General features: G+C 42.1%; 1 protein-coding gene across 6 annotated transcripts; it reads left to right on the top strand.

Annotated features, from left to right (window-relative positions):
* On the top strand, positions 4606-18908 carry CDV3 (CDV3 homolog). 6 transcript variants are annotated; one of them, XM_018051192.1, is made up of 5 exons: positions 4606-5254; positions 5927-6003; positions 14549-14694; positions 15221-15374; positions 16530-18908. In XM_018051192.1, exons 1-5 carry the CDS (start codon positions 5015-5017, stop codon positions 16678-16680), a joined length of 768 nt encoding a protein of 255 aa, XP_017906681.1. In that variant the 5' UTR covers positions 4606-5014; the 3' UTR covers positions 16681-18908. The 6 variants fall into 6 exon arrangements, with proteins under 6 accessions (XP_017906681.1, XP_017906687.1, XP_017906675.1 ...); XM_018051198.1 differs by having other exon boundaries at positions 15215-15374; positions 16987-18908; XM_018051186.1 differs by having other exon boundaries at positions 15215-15374.

The raw sequence follows: 19171 nt of genomic DNA, 5'->3' as shown, positions 1-19171 counted from the left end.
GGTCAGAAGGTTTTGCTTTGTGCTAGAGTCATCTGACTAGCTGCCAAAGAGGCCACCCAGGATAGTTTTACCTTGATGAGTTTACCATAGAGCTGAACCTGTTTCATAGTCAAGTCTGAGATTTGTCTGCCTAAAGAAGACTAACTCCCAGCAATCCAACTCATGGGAGGCTGATGTATATAACCAGATACTCATGTATTCATTAATAGTTGGTGTTAGTCCTTCCATAACTGGATGGCTCCTCCCTCAACCAGAGCACCCTTTTTCTGATATCAACAATCCCAGGGAGCCAAATCAGTCATCAGCATGCTGGTTCTTGAGTGAAGGAAGGATTTCACCCCAGGCAGGGTGGGCCTTGGCAAGTCATCTCCACCTCACAGCAGGGCACTGTGTGAGCTCCAATTTCATATCGCTCTTTCCTGGACAGTTACAGGTAATAAATGCCAACTGCTAGCCTCCTGGCTTTATCCTACTTCTTTTTCCTTCCTCTTTCTGTTTGCCAGCCTCATTCTTTATCTTTGTTTCATGCATTCTCCACAGAATACAGTAAGATTGCTGATTATTCAATTATCATCACAGTCCAGTCCTTCTCCTGAAATCCGTCACCTTGATGACTGGGTTGGTTGTTCCCAAGCTCTTCAGTCATTTACAGAATTTTTTTTTGTTTATTCTCAGATATATTTAGGCTGAACCATATGAAACTGCTGTTTTGGCAGGTAAAAAAACAGTCAGATAGCGGCAACTTCATGTGGTTCATCAAACAGGAGACAGGATCCACTAGGGATGGGCTTACTAAGTCCAACTCTCTTTTGCAAGCCTTGTGGTAGGTGGGGGTGGGGGAAGGGAAGGGGAAGGGTCATGCATGGCAGCCCTTTACCTCTTTCTGGAAACAGGCTCTTCTGGGTAGCCACTGGTATCTGAGACCTTGTTCCTCTTGCTGTCCATTCATCTGCCAACTAGAACCTTTAAGTCAAGGATGACCTAACAAGGGTCTTGAGGTTGAAGAAGAAGGTCAAATTCTTTGCTACCCATGACTGACTAATGTTCTAAAGCTAACAAAGAACAGTGTTAAGGAACACTGAGACAGTCCATGGTTTGTGCAATCCCCTGTTAATGTGGAAAACTAGGGACTAGTGGCCACATTGTACAAACTTCAGCCAAATGTCTATGTGATGTAGGCTGTATGCCCAACCCCATTCCTACCTTCAAGTGTTTTTGTTGCCAAACATGAGTCCATGTGCCTAACACATAGTGAGGCAAAACACCACCAAAACGTCGTCAGCGTTGGGAACAAGAGTTTACTGTGGGGGCATGAAAGGAGATGGATGGCTCACGCCTTAAAAACTCCAAACTCCTAAAAGCTGTCAGCAAATCTCTTTCATAGAAAAAGTGAGAGAGGGGCATAATTAGCTGTTGTAAACTTCTTGGTAGCAGATCCTTTGTTCTTGAGGTCAGGGAGAAAGCAGCCATCCCGCTCTCTTTGCCACAAGGACCGCTCTGAGGTTGACTGTTGGTAGAATGGATCTCTAATCAAGTCACTAACGGCTATGCTCCAACCCTGCCCCATTATATTTTCAATGTCTTATAATTGTATGTATACTTGTGTGCTTCTGACTACCAGTTTATCATACAGTAAGCTCTGTGAGGGAGAGGCCTACATCTGACTTATACTTAACTGCTAATATCAGGCCTGGCATACAGTAGGTGCTCATGAAATAAATGTTTTACATAAATGAATGAGTTATGAATGGATGAATGGTTAAACAACAAATAAATCATGGAAATATCTGGAAGGCATCAAATACCCATACCAAACAAAAGGTCTCTGGGCCTTTAAAGGTCAGGAACCAGACTGCCTGTAGAAATCAGCAGAAGTTTTTTCCCAGAGGAAGTGATCTGAAAGTAGTTACTCCCCAACTGGAAAAGGTCATTAATGGAATACCCCAGGAAGTAGCTCAGTCCCTCAGATTTCTCAGAGAGGAAGTCACAAATGAAAAGCTGCTCCTCATTTCCTGGGAAGTCTTTGGCTAGCACGAGCTGCATTCCTTTGAGCTGAGCATGTGTGGAACTTCCAGCCTAGGTAGCAGAATGGAACTTGGAATGAATAGCTCAGCAAAAAAGAACCCAGGGACAATGGGGCTGAGCCCAGCCTCCCTGTGCCAGCTCTTGAGCTCATGGAATACTGAAGCTCAGCTGGCCTTGTCGAGGGAGACAAATGATGTCCTTTGGATTGTACCACTTCAGAGGACTCAGAAATTTTCACATTCAGACAGCATTAGGCTCCTTAGAAGATGTGCTGAAATACCTGGTAATGGTCCAAGTTCTCACCACTATTCAACTCTTCACCCACCAAGTACAAATGAAGGTCTGTTTTGCTTTAAAGACGGTGAAGGTCCAAACATCAAGAGAGCACTGGAAGGTGCTTCATGATGAGGGGTGGGGTGAAGATAAGGGGTGCGGTGAGGTAGGTTTCAAGGCCCTGTATAACACATCAGAAGAGGGAGCACAGATTCAAGAGGAAAATCTGGTATGAATATATGCTGTCAGTTTCAGGTCAGGGGATTCAATGAGGGGGAGGAGACTAGATTCCTGGAGGAGAAAATTAACTCTAGATAATGACACAACCACAAAGACCCTAGTCTCTCTATTGGCTGAGCTGAGTCTTTTACATATAATCAAGTTTGAAGAACATGCCATCAATCACTGGAAGATGTAGTGGGGAATTTTGCTGCAGCTGCTGTTCCTTCTCTGCTTTTTCCCATCATTAATTCCTTCAAGACACACTGATACATTGATGGAGATCTAAGAAAGAGAGGGCTAAATTTCAGTTATTCATATCTAGATCTTTTCTTGTAGATTATAATGGAGTTGAAGGCAGGAATGAAAAATTACTTTGCCTAGAATAAACCACGTTGCCTTAAATATAACAAAAAGGGGTTTCACAGGTGAGGAAAGAAAGAACAAAAGGAAGGAAGGGATGGAGGAGCAAGGAGGGAAAGAAGGGAGGGAGAGAAGGGAAGAAAAATTTGATCAGAGATGTCAAGGAAGGTCGGGGAGAGGCAATACTGAACTTGGCTCACATCACAAGATGATGCCTGATGTCACAGAAGGAAGTTACCTAGAGACCCATCCCAGGTAGTTGCAGTCAGCATGGGGCATTAAACATAAGCTTGCTATTGGCCAAGGCCAGCTCCTTGATTTGCTTTGACATATTCTGTATTTAGTACTTTAATAGTAGAGGTGAAGGGGATGTAAGGGAGACAGACTTTAACAGAAAAACTGTGAAGGAAAAGACAAGTACCTCCATGTATTGGCTGTGTTCTATCTACCCTACAAGGCATAACTCTGAGTCATTTCCTCAGTGGTTGTGACAGTTCTGTCTTTAGAAGGGAGTGGAAAGCTTAATACCTTTTATTAGACCGCCTTTTTCATATGGGAGGATTCATTCGCAACGCCCAGAAAGTACTTAAATGGTACAACCACGTACAGTCTGGGCATATTTGGTCCCTTCTATATATGCCATTCCTTTCCTCTTATTAGGGATAAAAAAGATAGATTACAGCCATCATCTCATCAGGGTAGGGGGTATTATTTACATGTAAAATTATTTATAGCATCTAATGTGTATTAGAAACTGCTTGCCAACGCAGGAGACATAGAGAAACGGGTTCGATCCCTGCAGAAGGAAATGGCAACCCACTCCAGTATTCTTGCCTGGAGAATTACAATGACAGAGGAGCCTGCCAGCTACAGTCCATGCAGTCGCAAAGAGTCAGACACGACTGAAGCGACTTAGCACGCACAATGTGTATTAAGTACTGCTCTGGCAGCTAAGAGGTAATCTTTCCCCACGTATCTTGCAAGAGCTAACATCTCCACTTTACAGATCAGGCGCTTGAGGGTCAGATTTAGCTTGACCTATTTCTAGCTATCTCATAGAAAGTAAAATTCAGATAAGACCAATCTCCTTTTGACTACCTACTGGTTTACGTAGACCTTTTAGTAAATAAGAACGAAACTTCAAGCCAAAAGCACCTAATTTTCATAATAATCATCACCTACGAATAAAATGAACAGTTGCCAGATCAGAAAGGGTGAAAATACAGAGGCCAGTGGAGCAGACGATACCATCTTTATATAGCTAGCTTAGCACAGGGCCTTTCTGGCTCACTCAAGTTCAAACCACTACAAGGCCACAGTTTGCGGCGGACTAGCAGACACACGTGTACCCTACGCATGCGCCTAGAACGGACCTACCCGCCCCTTCGACCGGACCTCTTTAGCCAAGTCACCAAGCCTTCTAAATGCCCGCCCTCAAGGCTAAAACCTCGACCAATCAGGAGGCAAGAGCCATCATATACGTCACTTATTTAGCATACACCCTCTCCCCGCCCCCAAGCCACAGCCCCGCCCCGTCTGAGGCTGGGATTGTCGCCTAAGCGCTTCGTCCTGGCACCTGATTGGCTCCCTTGCCAGCTCCGCCTCCGTCTCCTCTCACCGCCCTCCCCTCCACGCTCCCACAGTGGCAGGCGGAGCTAAGTACGCAGGCGCGGGCGCTGCCTCTCTTTTCTGGTGGCCCGCCCTCCCTCCTCCCCCTCCCTCCCCTCCCCACCCCCTATCCCCTCCTCTCCCGGCCTGCGTCCTCGCGTCTTCCTCCTGCACGCGCCGCCGCTAACCCAGCACTCTTGCCGGAGCCTCTGGCCCGCGCGTTCCTTTTTCCCTCCAGCTGTGGAGCGGGCGGGATCCTGCACCGCGATCGCGGCAGCAGCTGCAGCCCGGGCGGGCTCGGGCAGCGGAAGCGGCACGCGAGCCCCTAGGAGGACCGTACCACCGTCCGCCAGCAGGCGGGGGGGGGCCGGTCGCCCCGCTGCACACGCCTCAGCGACCCCGCGGGACTGAGGCGTCGCCGCGCCAGGGAGCTTGAGCGCCGAGCCGGCCTCGACCCCGAGCTCGGAGCCCCGGCGGGCCTCGCCCGCCACCGGCCCCACCCATCCGGGCCAAGGAGGCCGCGGCCATGGCTGAGACAGAGGAGCGGAGCCTAGACAACTTCTTCGCCAAGAGAGATAAAAAGAAGAAGAAGGAGCGGAGCAACCGGGCGGCGAGCGCAGCGAGCGCGGCGGGCGGCGCTGGCGGGAGCAGCGGAGCCACGGGCGCGGCGGGCGGTGGGGCGGGCGCGGGGACCCGGCCGGGCGATAGCGGGACCGCGGGCGTGGGGGCCACTGGCCCTGGGGCCGCCACCAAGGTTGTGACAAAGGTGAGGGGCCGGGGAGTTAGGGCCCGGGCCGCGCGCTTGCGCCCATGTGCCCGCCCCCGCCTGCCTGCCTGGGGAAGCGGCCGGGGCCGGCCGGCGGGCTGACGGGCGCGGAGGCTGCCACGTGACGCGGGCTTCCCACGGCGGGCCGCCTAGCGTTCCCCGCCGGACCACAGCGGCCCAGCTCCCGACCCTCGTTGCCTGGCTCGGGCCAACACGCAGGCAGGCGGCGGCACCCTCCCGGGGAATCGGCCCGGGTCGGAAGTGCATCTATCGGGTGACGTCTACTCTGAGTAATTTAGCGTTCTGATTTCAGCCCAGTAGTGTGAGCTGAATTTTCTAACAGTTACATTTGTGGCAGATCTAATTGGCTCGTCTTGGTCTGGAAATCTGTAAAAGTCTAAGATTGAGGTAGACGTTTAGTTCTGGGCTTACTATTGACTTCATCCGACGTTTCCTGGTTGTTTTTAAAGTAACAAAAGTCTCGTGGAAGTAACAAAGTTTAGTCACGTTTATCCTCAAGCCTAGTGGCCTTGGGATTGAGCAAGGGCTTTGGCCAGAAAACGAGTCTACACTTTAGGTTCCAGCCACTGGATCCCTTTTTCATAGTCTGATAGTTGTTTTAGTTGTGTTTTAAAAATAGCTTTAATTGACTACCGGCTACTTGTTTTACAGGAGGAAGATGAGTGGAAAGAATTTGAGCAAAAAGAGGTTGATTACAGCGGCTTAAGAGTTCAAGCAATGCAAATAAGGTATGGCTTGGTTACAAATAACGTTTATGTCACTCACAGGATAAACACTGTATGGGGTTTTTTTTGGTCCTAAAACAGCATCACAGTACTCTTGTGCTTTAGGTATGCTTATTACGACTAATGGATTGTGTCTGTTCCTCCTCTGTGATGGCAGCGCTTTTATATGCCAAATTAGCTGCCAGTTGTAAAATCCTGTGAGAGCTTGCCTACTTCAAATCTTGGTTAGGCCTTTTTGAGACAGCTAAAATGGATTTTGTGCTTTCAAAATTTTTGCTTTTAATATTGGTGGGTTGAACTTAGCTTTTGTCCCAAAAGATAACATGGGTGGTTGTAATTGAAGCATAGTTACAGGGAAATACAGATTTTACCTATTCAACTTGTGTAATCAGCACGGAAGTCAAGAAAGGAAACTTTACTGGTAGAGAAGAGAGCCCCTCTCCTAACCTCTTGTAGTCATTGTTTTCACCCCCAAATAACCACTGTCCTAACACTATAGATTAATTTCCCCTAGAAATTTATAGAAATGGAGTCATAGTATAAGCGTAAAGTTTTAAGAAAACAGTAATTCCTGAAAATTACATTGGTTGGTTTAGAAGATTTGAAATTAACATGTTATATCAAATCCAGTCTATGGTAGTCACATGAACTTCAGATTCATGTAAATTAATGTCATGTTTTTGAGGGTTTCATGAAGTAGAAAATCCACTGGCTTAGATTAAAAACTGTTTGTTCCCAGTTTCAAGAAACAAGTGATCCTAGGGAATTACCTCAGTGCTCTCCCTACTAGGGGCCCAAGTTCTGGTTGGGGAACTAGTCCTGCATACCATGTGGTGTAGCCAAAAAAAGAAATGATCCTGATGCACTGCCTTCCAGATTGAAGTTTGTGATTTATATTTACTCGTGACCACCTGGCACGGTGGAGGAAATAACTTTTCCTTAACAGAATACTGTTCTTTGACCTCACTCAGTTAAGTCGCTCAGTCGTGTCCGACTTTGCGACCCCATGGACTGCAGGCTTCCCTGTCCATCAGCAGCTTCTGGAGGTCAGTGATGCCATCCAGACATCTCATCCTCTGTCGTCCCCTTCTCCTCCTGCCTTTAATCTTTCCCAGTATCAGGGTCTTTTTCAGTGAGTCAGTTCTTCACATCAGGTGACCGCAGTATTGGAGTTTCAGCATCAGTCCTTCCAATGAAGGACTCACTAGATGGTAATGTTTATAATGTTAAAGAACTTGTTAAAAAGCAGGGCTAAAGTTTGACATTTGTTGAATACTTAAACCACAACTAGGTATTCATGTCCTAGGTGCTTTCACGTCGTTGCAAAGTGAAACATGATTGATGGTGGGAAACTTGGGGAATACTTTCTCTACATTTGAAATACCTTCCTGGTGGTGTGAAGTAGAGGTGATAAAACGGGAGGTTTATTCCCAACCACTTCTTGGCTTCCTTCATGTGTTAGATCTTTCTGAAGAGGTATCGTTTAGAAAATAATCCATTTTCTCTCTCCTGGGGCTTGGCTTCTAAAAACGGGGAGGAGGGATGTGGAGTTGTTACCAGTTATTTGTGGTAGTGGAACCGCCTGTGTGATGGGATCCTGTGCTCAGTGGTGGAGTAGGCTCTTGCCCTGCCTTTCCTGATTGCCACCCCATGTACTGTATGTTCTCAAAGCCTCGATTACTGAGCAAGAGCAGCACTTTCTGAGGGAAGAGGTTTCAAGTGCATTGAGTGCTAGAAGTTGATTTTGTTACACAGGATATTTAAGCTACCATCAATTTTTGTCATTGACTGTATATCCCATATCCATTCAGGGTTATTTTTCTTCATTTTTAGCTACTCCTGAGGTGGTGGAACATTACTTAAATCACTTTTATCCTTCACTTTTGCCGGAGATGTAATTAAATCTCAGCCAGTGTGAGCACTGAGGTTTGCTTGACCCAAAATAGAGCAGCTTTTATACTGCATTTTACATTTTTAGCATCTAGTCATGCCCACTTAGTGGCCATGCAGAGGTCTTTCTCTTAGCTGCTAACGTTGAAAACCATACCTTCTTCCTGAAGAAAGCTGCATTTGTGGATCCTTAGTCATTATGGCGTCTGGGGTCTGTCTCTGTTGCCTTCATAAATCAGTAGAAGGGAACGTAGGTTTCCAGGAAAGGCTTGAGAGTGAGAAGCTGTCAGAGGTTTCATAATAATGACTGAAAGTTTTAACTTTGGACTGGATTTGGGCCTTCTCAGATGGCTCAGTAGTAAAGAATCCTCCTGCCCATGCAGGAGATACAGATTCAATCCCTGGGTGGGGAAGATAACCTGGGGAAGGAAATGGCAACCCATTCCAGTAGGAGTGGAAATCCCCAGGGAAAGACACATTGGTTCAATAGAATGGAAAGTAGGTTATTCACACACATAGGATGTAGTTGATAGTATAGCAAAAACATGGACTTAGGGAAAGATAAACCTGGGCCTGCATTGTAGCCCTGCTGCTTATGTGTGACCTTGGGTGAGTCACTTTACTTGTGAGTGTTCTCATCTGCAGAATTGAGATGACTGCTCAGATTTGTTGTGAGGATTTTGAACAGGATGTTGATAATACATCCACTTGGTTCATGTTAATCAACTTCTCTATTTCGTGGGTAAAGTAGAGTGATTTACTCTTGGGAATTTCACTGTTTAGCCATGAAGCATCTGCTTTATAATTCCAATATTTGAAGGAGTTGTGGAGACACATTATGACTAAAGCCCTAGGCTGGTGAGTCAGTGGGCTTTCCAGATTGCTCAGTGGTTAAGAATCCGCCTGACAACACAGGAGAGGCTGCGTCAGTCTCTATCAGTAAGAGCCCCTGGAGAAGGACCCACTCCAGTATTCTTGCCTGAAGAATCCTATGGCCAGGGGAGCCTGACGGGCTACAATCCATGGGGTCACAGAGTTGGATGTGACTGAGCATGCATGCATGCTGGTGAGTCAGTTCACTATGGACTTAATAGGACAACATGCCATTTCAGGCTGGCAGTAGTGTAATCATACAAACAAATCCTCAGAGTTGCTGGAGTTCTTGAATGATTGCCTATGGCTTGATCTTACCTTTTGGGCTGGCCCCTGGAAGGAGAGAGAAATGAAATATCTCTCCTCTCGGATATTGGAGTGGGGTGGTTATGCCTTTAATTTCTCATCTTTTCTATCCATGAGAGAGGCAGCCTTTCAGTATGGGACAAGAGAAAACGAAACTTTAGAAACTGACTTGAAATATCTTGAAATTCTGTCTGTAGTGCTAATGTTTTTCCTCCTAACTTTTTGTGTTGAAAAATTGCAAACCACAGAAAAGTTGCAAGAATAGTAGAATAAGTATCCTTATACTTTTGCCTGAGATCTACCAATCATTTTTGCTACATTTGCTTTCTCTTTAGTTAGCTGCATACAGTCTTAAAAGTTCTTGGCACTAGTCGTAGTAAGTTAGCATTCTCAGCCTTTGTTGAAGTTAAGTGCAATTGAAAGAGGGGAAGTTTTCAACAGCAGTAAACATACTGTGTTAACATTCTAGCTCACATTTACCAACTAGCTCAAGATTTAAGTACCAGGAGTAGTAGGCAGTCACGTGTCAAGTTTTGTGTCTAAGTTAATAAATCTTATTCAGGATTGCATCATTGTTTACAGACAGGTTCTGAGAGAGAAGCCACTGAGATGATAAAAGAAAGAGCCTGGTGCTTAAGCTTAGATTATTGGTTGATAGTAGGACCTATAGGCCTTTCCCATCTTTAAAATGGATTTGAGGGAGAAAGATTTCATTTACTACTTGTTACTAAATGGTGAGCATTTGTCATGTTTCACTAACATGAGCCCAGTGGTTGTCTAGAAATCTTTGGACAGCTAGACTTAAACTGATTAGGTAGAACTAGTTAAGTTGTCCTTTGAAGAGAAGAAATTACTTCAGCATCCAATCTGGATTCATTGTAGAAAATATTTGATGTCCGAGCATTGATTGTTAGGTCTTGGAGTTGTAAAAAAAATAAATAACTCATGCTCAGCTGAACACCTGTGGGTCATTTCAGTGATTTGTAGAGGCTGTGGATAGAGCCCAGGAGAGAGACGCTTAGATCTGCCATGAAGGGGTCGAGAAAGAGTCCTTGGATGGGGTACAGTGACATTTTAAGCTGCCAGGCATGACTCGTCAGGCGGTTTCTGTCTCCCCAGTTTACTATCATGGCAGTGGTTGCATAAAACCAGTGGAGCTGCCCATTATTACTGGCAAAAGTGCAGTCAAGTATGAATTTTGTGTTAGCTGCTTTAGTGTTGGGAGAGGGGAGATAGGATGCTTAAATTCTGTAATGTCCCTTGAGATAAGGAGGTAAGAATATTATGTTTTTTTGCTGTAGCATGGGTGATCCTGATCAGTCTTACTTCAAAAAGGTGAGTTTCTCAAATCTGAAAATATAGAAAATTTTCGTATCATATTTTAGAGCTATAAAGAGAATAAAATGAATTGAGAGGCAGCCTGAAAGAATATGGGCTCTGGAGTCCCACTGACTTGACTCTGCTACCTTGTAGCCCTGGGGAAGGTCCTTTAAGTATCTGAATATGCGTTTCCTTATATGTACAATCACCCCACTCCAGTACTCTTGCTTGGAAAATCCTATGGATGGAGGAGCCTGGAAGGCTGCAGTCCATGGGGTCGCTGAGGGTCAGACACAACTAAGTGACTTCACTTTGACTTTTTCACTCATGCATTGGAGAAGGAAATGGCAACCCACTCCAGTGTTCTTGCCTGGAGAATCCCAGGGACAGGGCAGCCTGGTGGGCGGCTGTCTATGGGGTTGCACAGAGTCAGACACAACTGAAATGACTTAGCAGCAGCAGCATATGTACAATGGGTCTCCTCCCCATCTTTGTTATTTCGAGGTTTAGCTTTGTAAAGTGGGTATAACACTGCCTGGCATAGTATAGAGATACTAAGTAAATACTCCTTTTTCTAGCATTATCATTCCTCGTACCCCACCAATAGTGTAGACCAAAGCATATTTAAGACAGTATACTTTTGAGTTGTGATAATGAGTTTATAGTGGCATTGTAGTTTTTAAAGCATCAAATTTAGCTGATGAGAAGCTGTATATTGGGTTAACCGTTAAATTCTAGCCTAGTTGTCTTCTGTGGAAATAATTCTTTGTAACATGTTTTTTGTTCTTTGGCATTTGGAGGTTTGACATTTTCTGAAATACCTAAGTATGAAAGAGTAATACGATATTTAAATTATTTCTGTCCTGCTGTTGGTACTGTAGCATTTCAGCAAGGCTCTTAGCATCTCTGGGCCTTATTTCCCTCTGTTGAATGAAGTGTCTCAACTAGACAATTTTCCAGCCTTTAGCTAATATTTCAGAATCTTATGAAGCCAAAATACTAAGTTGTCTTGTGCCTATTATCAATATAAAATCCCTCTAATTAAAATAGATCATTTATTTTCTAGTGTAGTTTATACTCTGGAGGTATTTAGGATTTATGGGTTTTTTTAAAAAATTCATTTCTATCACTTGTCTCTGAGAGAAAGTGAAAACTTTCAGCATTCTATCATACTGAATTGGAATTTTTCTTTTTTTTTTTTTTGCAGATTAGGAAAACAAGGTTTTTTGGTTTTAGAACATTTGAAAAGTAAAGCAGCATAAAGACATATTCAAGGGATAATCAGTGTTAACATTTTTTTGGCTTTCAGTTATTACAAGCTGATAATTTTGGAGTTTAAATTATTAATCACCAAATATTAAAATAATTTAAGGAAATAGCTATTTTTAAGTTATATATATGTGAACAATTGTGATTCAGTGCATTGCTGAAAAACCATTTCAAAATGTAACTGACCAAATGAAAGCTATCATAGTTTGGGGGAATATTAGAGTGTAAAAGTGCCATGCTGCTGCTGCTGCTGCTAAGTCACTTCAGTCGTTTCCGACTCTTCGCGACCCCATGGACTGCAGCCTACCAGGCTCCTCCATCCATGAGATTCTCCAGGCAAGGGTACTGGAGTGGGTTGCCATTGCCTTCTCCAAAAAGTGCCATGAAGTCACTTAAATCTTTATGAGCCTCTTATCTCCCCATCTGGCATGAATTGGGTCGCTAGGACATTACTAACTACTTAGTCATTATAGCTAAGTGAATAACACCTGTGCTTTTATTCATAGCCCAAATTGCATTATAGTGTAATTTACATAGGTGTGGGTTCAGAAGTGGGTAACTTTTTTTAAAAAAAGCTTCTTTGGGGACAATTTTGACATTTGAGTACCACTGTTAGACTCCTGGATAAATTATGGCATTCATACTCTTACCTATTCATTCTGCTTAAAAGCTTTAGGATGAAGGTCATACTGCTTGGTATCTGATTTAAAAGAACGTTTTCTTGTTGTGTTTTTGCTTTTTCCAAATGCTGTATTTTTTTTCCTGTTAAAGAATGTGATGCTTTTATGAAAACTCAAATATTAAAAAAGCATGTAATAGCAAGTACTGACAGCACTTACTTCCTGTGTGCCAAGCACTGTTCCGAGTGCTTTATGTCTGTTAATCGGTCTTCATAATGGGATTGTTTTCCCCATTTTACACATGAGACTGAGGCATACAGAAGTTAGATGCTGTACTTACTCTTTCTGGCTGGTAAATGGCAGAGTCTGCATGTATTGAACAGGCAGTTTGGCCTTAGAATCTACTCCTAACTGCATGAAGAAAGTAAAATCATGCATTCTAGCACCCACTTTTTAACATTTAGCTAAACAATCATTCTAGATGTCTTTCTATTTATATTAGGTACATAGATTTTGTTTTAGTACATTGTTTATATGAAATGATTATTATTTCCATGTTAGTATAAGCCTAACACATTATTTTAAATGACTGCGTGGAATTCTACTACATGTTATCAACAAGGAAAATTGAAGGCTGGCTTAGCCATACTCTCTACCCTTTTCTCCTCTCAAACCATAGTCTTAAGTAAAATCTTGCTGTAAATGCAGATTGAAGGTAAGTTCGTTCCGCTTTCCCCTTCCTGTTGCCACCCTAGGCCTTTAAATTCTGCAGTTACCTCTGGTTGGTGGGTAGTGTTGCATGGTACCATTGTCTCAGTGTCACTAAAGGAGACCATTAGCAATTCAAGAAATTTGTCGTATAGCCAGAACTTATTTTAATAGACATAGAAGGCTAACACCCTCAGATGTTATTATGCAAAAACCAAGAGAAGCCCTAATGTTCCCAAGGTCACAGTCAGGGTAGGAGTCATGTACACATTGTGATGGACCATCATTATGGATCAGCTGTCAAAAAGAGAAAATATCTCAAAGAGTGGAAGGCCAAGGACAGTATGTTTTTTTAATAGAGGGAAGGATAGTTAGATTGATGGTGGAGATTGATAAGCTGAAGACCTAGGAAACACCACTAGTGTCATGGGAAATAATCCAGGGAAAAGGTGATGTCTGTGCCAGATGCGTCATTTGCAGGGGCAAGGCAAGTTTGACTTGGCAGTTATCATTGTGCTGTCAAGCCAGTGAAATAGAAAGACAAGATATATGTACTTGTTAATTTAGCACATTCAGGTTTACATGACCCAGTAATAAGTAATCCAACACAAGGAGACATCATCAAAGATACCTTGGAGAGATTATACACTTCTGACTCAAGTCAATTCAAGAATAGATAAATTAAAAAGAGGCATTAAATAGAATCTTAGAATGGTATGTCACCACTGAGAATGTGTTTTGCATTTGTAATCACTAGTAAGCCACAGACTTGAGTTCTTTTACTCTTCTTTAAATGGGTGACACATCTCTGTTATAGGAACCAGTTCTGTGTATTCCCTGTGTCTGGATAGTAGAGACTGATGCTGAACACTAACTTGTTTTCCTCTGTTGGAATGTGAATTAATTTTGAGAGTATTTTGTTACATGTACTAAAGGATTACCAAATGAAATTAGGCAACTTTTAAAAACAATTCATTTGATCTGAATTAATCTGAAAATATGCTTACTATAAATGGCTATATACTTTGGTTCCAGAAAAAAATCTAGTAATTGTACTTTTGATTATTTTTCTCTACATGTCAGGTTAGATTGACCTTTCTTCCCTCCCTCAGTGGGGACTCCTATAAGTAATCAACGTAGATTGTTATAAGTTGATGTGTCAGTATGTTAAATATTTCTAGATGTTCTTGAGTGTATGAAGTTTGCAAAAAGGGAAACAGAGACTGTCAGTGGTTTTATGAACTTTTTTCCAGTGATGAATTCTTTCACATGAAGTTAAGTTGAGGCCCCAGTGCATAAAATAAAATCCCCTATTTCTTCCTTTCCCTTTTTTGTTTAAAAAAAAGAACTTGGCATTTGGGCTTGAAGAGGGTTAAGTACCTTCTCCAGAGTCACAGATCAGTATTGATAGAACTAAGGATTTGGACTGACAGATTTTCCACCTGAAGATTGGACTGCTCGGGTGCTTAATTTTTTTCCATATCCCTCTTGAGGCCTGTCCCCCAGGACCCAAACAAAAAACTTGTTTCTGTAATTAAATTCGCGTATTTATTTTCCAATAGTGAGAAGGAAGAAGATGAAGTTGAAAAGAGAGAAGATCCAAGTGATAATTGGGAAGAAGGTGGAGGTGGTGGTGGTGGTGTAGAAAAATCTTCAGGCCCTTGGAATAAAACTGCTCCGGTACAAGCACCTCCTGCTCCAGTAGTTGGTAATCTTAATATTTCATTTTCATAAAGATGTGTTATTTGTCTATAGTTTTAATAGGTAGTCAGCTTTCAACTAAGTGCATATTTGCAGTGAGTGAGTAGGGTCTTTCCATTGCTAGGAGAGAGATTTGTGTCTGATCTAAACATGTTCATATCCTCAATAAAGGAATCTGGAAGTTAAGGCTGTAGGCTGCTTAAGTCTTACAGTAATCCTATAGTGATCCTATAGCTTGCCAGACATGTTTAAGGTTTTTTATTTGTTTGTTTTTTGGTTTTTGACAGCTGACTAAGTACCCATCTTTTTTTTTCCTTTTCCCATTTTACTCAGTCTGAAGAATGAGTTCTCAGAAGGGTAATATCTCAGATAATTTTCTTTCTTTCTGTTGTTCAGAGACCTTTAATGCAAATAAATATTGTGGGTTTTTTTTTTCCCCATAGTTGTTAAATGATCAAGAATTCAGGAGTAGCTTGTTAAAATGCCAGGCACTTCAGTGGTTTCTCTAAACTCTGGTGAAATGTCAGTTACAGAAACCCCAGAACCAACAATGACTAGTGGCGTGTATAGGCCTCCTGGAGCCAGGTTGACCACAACAAGGAAAGCACCACAAGGACCACCAGAAATCTATAGTGATACGCAGTTCCCATCCCTGCAGTCGACTGCCAAGCATGTAGAAAGCCGGAAGTAAGTATTCTCAATATTTTGTTTTGAAACCATTTGCCTTGGCCAGAAAATGGGGTGTTTGGTATTTGAAAACCTACCTTGAGGATTGCAGTAAAGCCCAGGCTGCAGCTGAGAGGTAATTAAGAATTAAGGTAGGTCTTACATGCCCAGGAATTGAGGAGGAGAGGAAGAACCCTAAAAGGGCTGAGGGGAAAGAGCACCAAAGACAGACATCTTCTGCAAGTTGCTCTTTTCCCTGGTTTATGCCATTCTGTAGCCAAGACAAGTCTTACCTAGTTAGAATTCTTAAGAAGTATGGGATACATTATTGCCGCTTCAATGTTCCCTATAGACTAGAGAAATTGGCAATATTTTATTGTATTCCCAGTTAATGTGAATAGATGAAAGATGCTGACATTTATATATCTAATACTAAAAATAATCTTATTTCAGCAAGTACTTAAAATGAATGCTACCAGGAGTTAAATGACCACATATGGCATATCCACATCTTATATAGGGACATGGTTTTTTTTTTTATGTAAATAAAATAAGAAATGTAAATGACATAATATGGAATTTGGAGGGGTGGCTTTTAAATTAAATCCTAGCCCTTTTGCCTCTTTGAGGGCATAGCTGACTTGAATTTAAACCTCTGACTTGCTCTGTCCTACACACAAGGCACTGATTCACCACACACATCTTTATCTGATCCATTCCCATAAGTAGAAGTGCAGAGAGGTCTTTGAATACTGAGTAGAACTTTATTCGAATGAGAAAATTGTTGCCCTTACTTACATATTAAAAAAAGATATGTATTGTGTTTTTTTTGCTAAAAGTGAGTCTTAGAAGCATTTACCATGTCATTAGACAGCTTTTTAACTTTGCGGTTGTCTTGAAGTTGGTTAATAGTTGGTTAATATTTTCAGTTAATATTTGGTAGAATTGCTACCACAGAAAATATGACCGTAGAACTTCAGTACAGTATTCTATAATTTCTGTTCAATTGAAGCCTTAAAAATGGTTTTGATAAGGATTTTACTTGCCAGTTTCCCCCTCCTATCCCTTCCTTAAGATTTTTCAAAGGGGTGGCTTTTTTATTTTAATTCAAGAAAATATTTTCAGAACAGCCTAGTGAAGAAGAAATATTTACTGATTACATTTCTTTTCCCTTAGGGATAAAGAAATGGAGAAGAGCTTTGAAGTAGTAAGACACAAAACTAGAGGTAGGGATGAGTTTTCAAAAAACCAGGCCCTTAAACTTCAGCTAGACAACCAGTATGCTGTGCTTGAGAATCAGAAAAGCAGCCACACACAGTACAATTAAGGAATGGTGTTTGCTAACCCTTCCAAGGTAACTAAGCCACAGCTAACCACCACGGACAGCCATCCCTCATCTGATCTCTGCTGGATCTACCGCCGATGCAGACCACTTGGTCTACATGACTGACCATGTTGCACTATGGAAGTTTAAGTGTTACAACTGCTCTTTATGTGTGTTGGATTTAGGGGGGTTTTCATAGTTATATTAATGTTCGAACTAGATTCAGCAGTGTTCTTTGATAATTACTCTGCGAGTACAAAAAGTCAAAACCTGCAGCTGGTGGTCATATCAAAATCTTTTTATGTTCAGATACTGAGCCTTCGTAAGGGTTGACTACCTCAGATTTGCTGCACTCATTGTGGACTTCATGTGGATCACAACTTCTGGATAAGAAGGTTACAGCTGTTAAGTGTCGATGTGAAACTTGAAACCAGCTCTACTGGATTCCTATCAGAAATCCTGCAGAAAGTCAGCCATCTGGGTTCTGATCTGCTGTAAAAGATGAAGATTTAAGTGACCTTAATTAACCTGTCCTGTGCCCCATCTATAAGGAATACTCTGAGGTGGGCTGTGGCTGGATTAGACTTCCTGGAACATGCCGCTCTCAAAAGAACTGATGTGCTTGAAAAATCTGTAGGGCTCTGATTTATAATTTAAAACTTTGAGTTGTATTCTGAGGTAACCACAAATTAAATTCAACCAAACTTTGGTCACCAAGTGGGGAAAGGGGTAGGAGGGAAGAATCTTATTTCTTTTAGTAATTTTTTATTTGGGTAATGCTTTTTCTGTGTTCCATATTAAGGCTTTTTGTTTTTTTTTTTGTTTTTTTTTTGCTATCACTTGGAATAGTTCTTTTACAGAGCATATTGCTTAGCTCAGTAACCTGAAGTATGCATTGGAATTGTGAAATGTCTCATGAATTTGCCAGTCCCTAGAGTGGAACCAAATGGCCTTTAATGTAAAGGGCAGTAAATGCAGGGGGCTCTACTTCAGGTGCTGCTAAAGCCTCCTCTAATCAGGTCTAAATTGTATAGTAAACTGGTGGAAAGACTTTGTTTAGTTTCTGCTCAGGCCAAGGGAGTCACTGTCTTGTCCTTACAAATTCAAAGCAGTAAGAGCAGAACCTCAACTTGAAATAGGCTTAAGTTTCACAGATCTTGCATGATCTTTGACAAGAATTCCAGATGTACTTGTGCCCAAACATTTAAGGTGTTAGGTATTCTGTAGATGCAGTGATTGTCCCAGCCTAGCTTTGGTATCAACCTTCTGGTATGTCTTTAAGTTGATCATTTGGAGAGTCAGGGGTGAGAGACAGGTGATGTAGCACTTCTGTTTTTAATAATTACAGCTTAAACTATCCAGTAATTTTTAGTCCTGAAAAGGGACACCAGGATGCTACCCAGGATTACTGAAAAGTCTTTCCGTCTAATGAGATAGTCTGGTAATTTCCTAGTTTTTTATCTTCAGTAGGAATATTTCAAAGTGGCATGTGACCACTTGATGCAGAGTCTGGGTTTCTCTATAATAAAATCCCTTTGCCAAATGTAGGAGTTGCAGACTTGCTACTGGCAAGAGTGAAGCAAATGGGTGAGTAAAACTATCCTGTTGTGGGAGCATTTTCCTCTAGGAGCGGAGTCTTGATAAAAGTGTCAGTGCAGGAATCCCACTCCTGGGAAGCTAACAGAATCACCTGATGGGACCTGCAAAGTGTATCTGGGCAATAATGTTGGAGTTACTTGAGGTAACAGGCAGGATGCCTATGTTCTGATGTGCTTGGGTGAGTAGCTGAGCCAGCCAAGGAGAGGTTGGATGATTGAGAAACAAAGGATTCTTGGTTAATCTGAAGACATCATTTGGGAACCAAAAATCTTTTAACAAATAATCTCTTGGACCTTGAGCCACATAAATCCCCTGAAAAGTGCATTTTTTTCCAGCAAAATTTTGTGGGGGTTATGTTATTGAGGAACTGAGATGACTATATGGGAAAAGTTATTTAATAGCATAGAAATCTAAAGACCTGCAAGGAGACTTAAAAATCCCAACCCTTGTTACAACTTTTTAAAAGATACGTGGAATTATCAAAGTGCACATGAATCAAGTTTTAATATGCTGTATGATGGGTGGATGAGGCTGTCCATTGTACCATTTCTTTCTTTGAATTCTCAGGCATGGTTTGGCAGTGCAAAAACTATGTGTCATTAACAAATTCAATAAAAAAGTAAATATATGGATTTTGGAGTCTGGTTTTTGCTCAACTGGTAACTTATCCTCTATCTTTGGAAATGGAGGATTGATGACATTCCTGCTTTGCTCTGGGAGGATGATAATCTCATCCTGAGTGACCTTCCCATTTGAGAAATGTTTGTTTTTAATGTTAAAAAACCAGACCTGGAATGAAAGTGTGAAGCTGTGACGAATATTCTTTTCCAAAGATCAAAACTGAGATGCACACTTGTCTTCATTGCTGTTTTAAGTTTTGTTGTCTTATTAGACC

The sequence above is a fragment of the Capra hircus genome, chromosome 1 (genome assembly GCF_001704415.2).
Source record: "Capra hircus breed San Clemente chromosome 1, ASM170441v1, whole genome shotgun sequence".
NCBI classification, from domain to species: domain Eukaryota; kingdom Metazoa; phylum Chordata; class Mammalia; order Artiodactyla; family Bovidae; genus Capra; species Capra hircus.
This window is presented reverse-complemented; position numbering and strand designations above follow the sequence as displayed.